Below are 6,952 nucleotides of genomic sequence, written 5' to 3'. Positions count from 1 at the left end.
AATCACTAACTCCTTCTGTTATTTTCAATCTCCTATTAATACAATTCAGTGAAATTTTCACTTCAGTTATTGTACTTTTTAGTTCTAGAATTTTCGGTTGATTCTTTTTAAGTACTTTCTATTACCCCGCTGTGAGTTCCTATCTCTTTACTCATTAAGACTATGTTTTCATTTAATCCTTTGAACATATTTTTTATAGTTGCTTTGGAGTCTGTAAATACATCTGGGCCATCAGGAGGTAGGTTGACTGCCTTTTTTTTCTCAACTGCAGTTTATATTTTCCTGTTTCTTTGCATGTCTAGTGATTTTTTAGTGTATATTGGATGTTGACAAATAACAAATCATATAGATGCTGAATTATCTTCGACTGAAGAATCTTGATTTTTATTCTAGTTTGCAGTTCAATTACTGTATTTATCACCTTGGGCGTGTGTAGGTTTAGTTTTATACTTTGTTCTGTTGGTTCTGAGTAATGCCCAAAGTGTTTCCCAAGCCCCTCTAACTTGGCAGGACTTACTTTCCAAACTCTCTCTCTCTCTTGTAGATTGTGTCAAGGCTTTTATTTAGGCTTTGTTAGGGCAGGAATAGAGTAGGCTTTATTTTGGGGTAGAGGCTGGCAATCTATGGCTCACAAGCCACGTTTGGCCATGGCCTGTTTTTGTATAGCCCTTGGGCTAAAAATGGTTTTTATATTTTTTAAAGACTTGTTCAAAAAAAAAAAAAAAAAACCAGGGGAGGGAGACAAAAACCGTATGTGGACTGCAGAACCCAGATGAGAATACTCATCTGGGCCTTTACAGATAAAGTTTGCTGATCCCTGGGGATGTGGTCCCCTCAGTCCAGTGTCTAAGCTGAATGTCCTCAGTGCCCATGGTACTTAAAAGGTCTTTCCTATAGCACTGCTTGACCTCTAGTTCTTGTGCCCTTCTCAACTGTTAGCAGCTACTTCCTGATAAGTTCCATGGAGTCGCATCCTACATATGCTTAGCCTAGCCTAGGCCAAGGACTTTCGGGGAGCCCCAGGTGGACTTGTGGCTCCCCGTCTGTTCCTCTCCAGTGCTCTGACTTGCCCGGTCCCGCTGCTTCGGCAGCCCTGGGGTCTGGTGTTGCCTCTCACACAGCTATGATGCACCAAGCTACACCACACACACACACTTAGCAGCTGTGTTCACACTCGAACTATTTCACACATACGTTTTGTAACAGAAAAAATTTCAGGACCCTCTAAATTTACTATGCCGAGGGGGAAGTTAAGCCCTGGAGACTGAGTCAGGTAGTATGTTTGCAATTCTACTTTGTAGATTATAGATTTACTCTTTTCCTCAGTGTTCTTTGCTCTGTAAATGACTAGGAGAGACCAGAGACCAGGACGACTCCTTCCAATCACTGATCTTTGTTGTGGATTAACTGCCTCCTTTATTGTCCTGTATCTAACTCAGACCAGATGAGCACACGACCCCATGACTGTTACATCTTCAGTGTGGTATGTTTAACATACCTCTTCTGAAAGAAAAAACAGACTAATCAGATCACCGAAATTATGCCATAGAAACATGTTGAAATTCTGTTCAGCTTCTCTTAGCTTTGTCTATATAAATGATCCCAAATTTCCATACTTGGGAACACTGACTTCCTACTTTGTGGAATCTGTGCTTCCTGTCCCTAAACTTCGTGCCTGAATAAACTGTAGATTGTGACCCTTTTGATTATTTCAGGTCGGCAATTTATTTCACTTACAGAAATCATCTCAAACCCAGTTTACTTGCACAGGAAGTTTAGACACAGTTAAAAGGGAGGTTTTATTTCGCTGCATTCGCAAAGTGTGCACCGCTTCGCACAGTGGAAGCCCCGCGCGGAGGTGCGGGGCCGCGTGGGTGCGGGGCGCGAGCGGGGCCGGAGGAGCACGGCGGAGGGCGGCTCGGGCCACGGAAACACCCGGAAGGGACCGTGCGGTCTGCCCGTGGGGAGCCCCGCCGGCCGCAGCGAGAGGCACCTCAGCGTGCTCCGCCCTGCAGCCGCGGCCGCTCACCCCACACAGCGTCACGGCCAGCGCAGGCCCATCGTCCTGCCAGGCCCCGGGTTCGGCCCGGTGACCTCGCGCACCCCCAGCGAGCCCCCTTCCCTCCCGCGAGGACCGGCCGGCGCCCCCTTTCCGTCGCCAGACACGCAGAAGGAAGGCCCTCCCTTTTCAGCCTCGCGCGCCCCGGAAGTGGTCATGCGGCGGCGCCGAGACCGGAAGTGGATGCGGCGGACGGTAGCGGGCGGCGGTGGCGCGGCCGGCTCAGGAGCTGCCTCGCGCGGCCGGGCGGGCGTCGCTGTCACGGCCGGCGGCGCCGCTCAGGGTCGGGCTCGGGCTGGGCCGGGCGCGGCCTCGGGGCTGCCCATGGGGCGCGAGGGGCCAGGCCGGTGACCCCGGACGCCAATGGACGCCCCTGAGGAGCCGCTGCCGCCGGTGATCTACACCATGGAGAACAAGCCCATCGTCACCTGTGAGTGCCCGGCTGGGCGGACGCGGCGGCCGCTGGGGCGGGCCCGGGCCCCGGCCTCTTGGTCCCTGCTCTTTTGGTCCCCGGGCCCCGCCGGCGCGCTCTGGGTTGGCCGCTTCCTGGAGGTGTGGCCGGGGCGGCGGCTGCGGCGGGGCCCTCCGACCCCGGCGTTGTGCTCCCTGCCGGCTGCAGTTGGGCAGAACCCGCCGGACTCCGCCCGGGACGAGGCGCGCGGCCAGGGCCGAGGCCGAGGGCGAGGAGCGGGGGCCCGTCCGGCCAGGCCGAGCCGCGCGCCCCGAGACCGGGGCCCGTCTTTTCCCACGGGCAGCCGTCTCCGCGGAAGGGTCCCAGGGGCTCTCTGTTGCGGGCGTTGACCAAGTAGGAACAGGTTTGTTCTTGGGTGATGCGGGTCATGGTCAGCGCCGCCCCAGCGCGGGAGTAGAGCTCGCACTGCGACTTGGGACTCGCTCTTCGCCCTTTAGCTCATTGAATCTTCCCCGCGGTCCCCTCAGACAGTTCTACGGAGGAGAAAACCGCAGTTCAGGGGGTTAGGTGAGCCGCTCGCCGTTAACAGTCTCACTGGCGAGTGCACGCTCTGGACGGCTAGACTAGTGTCTCTTTGGGTGTCAATCCCCTCCCCCCGCCATTTAATGCAAATGAACTATTTTTCTGTTAAGAAAAAATTTACCCTAATTTTTGCAAGTGTAACTTTAGAATCATACTTTTAAAAACACTTGTGGGAAGTGTCGAAATGTTGGCTAGCATTTTGATGTCTTGCTGAGAGGTATTTGAAACGGGATTTTTGACCTTAGGCAGTACTGTGTATTTTCATGAATTTATGCAGTTTGGTTTTTCCCAGTTGTCTTTCATGCTTTGAAAGGAAGCACTCTCTTTCTATTGCAAAATCTGGGTGCCCAGGCCGGAGTTAGACTATTCTATATGTCTTGAGCACCCTTCTCTTTTTCTATTTCTTTCTTTCTTCCTTCTGATTATGGGCATGCTCTTTTTATGCTCCCTCTAGTCAGATTCCTGAGAAGTTTTATATTTAAGTTTGAAATTTGTTGCTTCATCTTTAGGTGATAGACTTTTCTTAGGGAAGTGGTTTGTATCTCACTTACATTAAGTTGGGAGACTTGCATAGTTCAGCAATAGCTGTTTTTTTTTTTTCTCTCAGAATCTTTATGATCTGAAAGTCTTTCCCGACTCTGCACTTTCAGTCCCAGAGAACAGGTGTGGGTAGAGCTGGTCTGAAGGCCCTGCAATTCCCAGGCGCTTTCTGAATTCTCAGGGATGATGAAGACATTCTCTGTTCATATTAGGTTTCAGTGTCTTCCAAGTCATGAATTTTTTTCTCCCAAAATGCTGTGCACATTATGAGTGCTGGATAAATATTTATTGCTTGTATTGACAGCTACATACCTAGTTATATCTCCTACTTCTTAGTTTACTTACCTTTCAATAACAATATGTTCGCATAGGCATTATGTAAATACATTTCTGAAGGGAAATTTTTTTTTTTTTTTGAAACAGAGTTTTGCTCTGTTGCCTGGGCTAGAGTGCCGTGGCATCAGCCTAGCTCACACCAACCTCAAACTCCTGGGCTCAAGCGATCCTCCTGCCTCAGCCTCCCAAGTAGCTGGGACTACAGGCACTTGCCACTACACCGGCTAATTTTTCTCTTTTTTTTGTAGAGATGAGATCTCACTCTGTTGCTTAGGCTGGTCTTGAACTCCTGGCCTCAAGCAAGCGGTCCTCCCACCTTGGCCTCCCAAAGTGCTGGGATTATAGATGTGAGCCACTGTGGCCTCAATTTTTCTTATTTTTAACTGAGATCAGTTAGCATTTAGAAGTCTGCATAAATTTCAGAATTGAAATTTTAGGTAGAGCCTTGGAACTGACAACAACCCGTTTGGGTAGTAATTTTAACTAAATCTATAGCATAGCAGTTGTGGGCACTTCTAGTTCACCTGGACAGCTAGTGATGAGAAGGGTCATTGGAGGTCATTTTGAAGTTGAAGAGCTGAGGGCCAGTTGTGCTGTGCCTGACCGTGATCAGTCATTACTATTGAGTAGGGCATCTTGGGCCAGTGTCAAGATGTCTGATTCCTCCTCTATCGCCAGGCTCTACCAAGTACTTAGGAGGGAGTCACACGCCATCTGCTCACATGGAAGGGGGGAGGTTTGTCCCTAAAATTATCTTTCAGAGAAAGCCATTGCCATACAGTTAAATAAAATAAGGATGTTACTTTCCTTTACTTCAGCATTCTAAGAACTAAGCAACACACTAGAAATTTTTAGTATAATCTTACTCATTCCAAAATTAAATTCATATTCTGAGAACTTGATATCCAGCACTGTCATTACTTTGACTGTAGGATATCCTGACCTTTGGGGTTCCTCGGTTCAATGTAGAGTATGGAGGAACTGGGCTATATTCATCAGTCCGCAAATATTTACTGAGCTGCTGTTCCCTGCCAGGCACTGCTGTCGGGGCTTGGGTTACATCAGCAAACATCCCAGCCCGCTAAGAGCTTACATTGTCTATAGGAGATAGGCAATATGCATAAATAATAAATTATATGTTAGGTGATAAGTGCTATGGAAAAAAAAGGATAAGGGAAATGGGAGAATTTTAACAATCAAATTTTTTATTATGGAAACTTGCAATATGTACAGAAGTAGAATAGTATAAAAAAACCCTACAGACCTTTCATACAACTTCAACACTTGGGCGAATTGCCCAGTCTTGCTTCACTATACCTCTCATTCTTCCCAGTTTTATATTATTTTTTCTTTCTTTTTTAAATTTCTGCATATTATGGGGGTACAAATGTTTGGGTTACATATGTTGCCCTTGCCCACTCTCCAATCTTATATTATTTTGAAGTAAATCTCAGACATTATATAATTTATCTATAAATGTATGTTATGGACTGAATATTTGTGTCCCCTCCAAAATCATGTTGAAGCCCTAACTCCCAGTGTGATGGTATTGGGAGGTGGGGCCTTTGGGAAGTAATTAGGGTTAGGTGAGGTCAGGAGGGTGGGCCTGTCATAATGGAGTTATTGGCTTTATAGGAAGAGAGAGGACCCCACCTTTGTACGAAGGAAAGGCCACGTGAGGATAACAGCAAGAAGGTGGCCATCTGCAATCCAGGAAGCAGGCCCTCACCAGAAACGGAATCTGCTGACAACTGGATCTTGGGCATCCCACCCTCCAGAGCTCTGGGAAAATACATTCCTTTGTTTAAGCCTCCCAATCTATGGTATTTTTTAAAATCACGTCTAAAACTATTTCTTACTGTCAAATACTCAGTGCCTAAATTTCCTATATGTCTTAAATGTATTTTTCTAAAAAAAAAACAGTTGAACTAGCATCTAAATAAAGTTTTTAGATAAGTTGTGTAAGTCTCTCTTAAAATTTTCATTTCCCCTCCATCTCCCTTTTCTTTCTTGTAATTTGTTGACAAACCCAGCTTGTTTGTCCTGAAGAGGTGCCACTGTCTAGACTCTGGTAGTTAAAGCAGGAGACGAAGTCGGCTTCAGGTTGGATTTTATTTTATTTTTGCGATATTGTTTCATAGGTGGTGGGTGTTCTTTCTTCAGCAGACACGTAATGCCTGATTGTCTCTCTTTTGTAGTGTCAGCAGTCATTTACTTTCATATCACTAATTCCCTAAAGGTTATAAAATGGTGATAGTCTCATTTCACCATTTCTTTTTCATTTATTAGCTGAAATATTTCTGTAAAGAGTGTGTGTGTGTGTATACATATACACACATGTACATACATGCATGTATAATAATTGGCTACCCAGTGGCATGGCGAGGCATTGAATGCTTGCTTCTTCCCTTTTTACGTAACCGGTCTCAAAATGATTTGTTCACTAGCATCCTTTGATGGTGATCAGTTAGCTTTTTTAAAACATGTCTTTATTAACTTAATTATTATGAACATAGTTGATATGTTTCAGTCCATTGAAGCTGTTGCCTCATTGATATGCAAATTGTTCCATCTTTGGCCAAGAAGAACCTCTTTCTAGTTGGCTTCTAAGATATAGGAATCTTTGTTAGGTTCTTTACTAGTCCGGCATGACAAGATGTTCTGGGCTCATTTTGTACATTTCCTGTCCCTGATCTGCAGGCAGCCGTTTGTCTAAGGAGCCCTGATTCCTTTTGGTGAGCAGTGGGATGTCAAGACTGTAGTCGGCAGCTTGGGCCTCTAGTTGCTGCCAGGCATTTTCAGGGGACAGAGCTAAGAATTGGGCTTCCCAGTTCTCATGGGTACTTGGGGACTTCACAGGTAGGGGTTCTCAAGCTCGTGCTGCATCATAGTCACCTGGAGGGCTTGTTAAAACAGATGGCCGGATCCCACCCTAGAGTGCTGAATGAGCATGTCTGGGTGGGACCTGAGAGTTAGCATTTCTAACAAGTACCCAGGTGATGCTAATGCTGCCAGGTCCAGGG

The 6,952-nt window shown here is 46.7% G+C and overlaps 1 protein-coding gene across 1 annotated transcript in view; it reads left to right on the top strand.

The window, feature by feature from the left end:
* Positions 1-2,261: 2,261 nt before the first annotated feature.
* LOC105824155 (trafficking protein particle complex subunit 10-like) overlaps positions 2,262-6,952 on the top strand; it is an 82,447-nt gene continuing 77,756 nt past the window's right edge. Inside the window, exon 1 of the mRNA XM_012661526.1 lies at positions 2,262-2,489. Within this exon, the coding sequence (XP_012516980.1) occupies positions 2,423-2,489 (67 nt within the window). The 5' untranslated portion in view covers positions 2,262-2,422. The remainder of the gene's footprint in view (positions 2,490-6,952) is intronic.

This window comes from Propithecus coquereli, unplaced genomic scaffold (assembly GCF_000956105.1).
Source record: "Propithecus coquereli isolate 6110/MARCELLA unplaced genomic scaffold, Pcoq_1.0 Scaffold717, whole genome shotgun sequence".
In the NCBI taxonomy this organism is placed as follows: domain Eukaryota; kingdom Metazoa; phylum Chordata; class Mammalia; order Primates; family Indriidae; genus Propithecus; species Propithecus coquereli.
The sequence above is the reverse complement of the archived record's forward strand: the minus strand, read 5'-3'. Positions and strand labels throughout refer to the sequence as shown.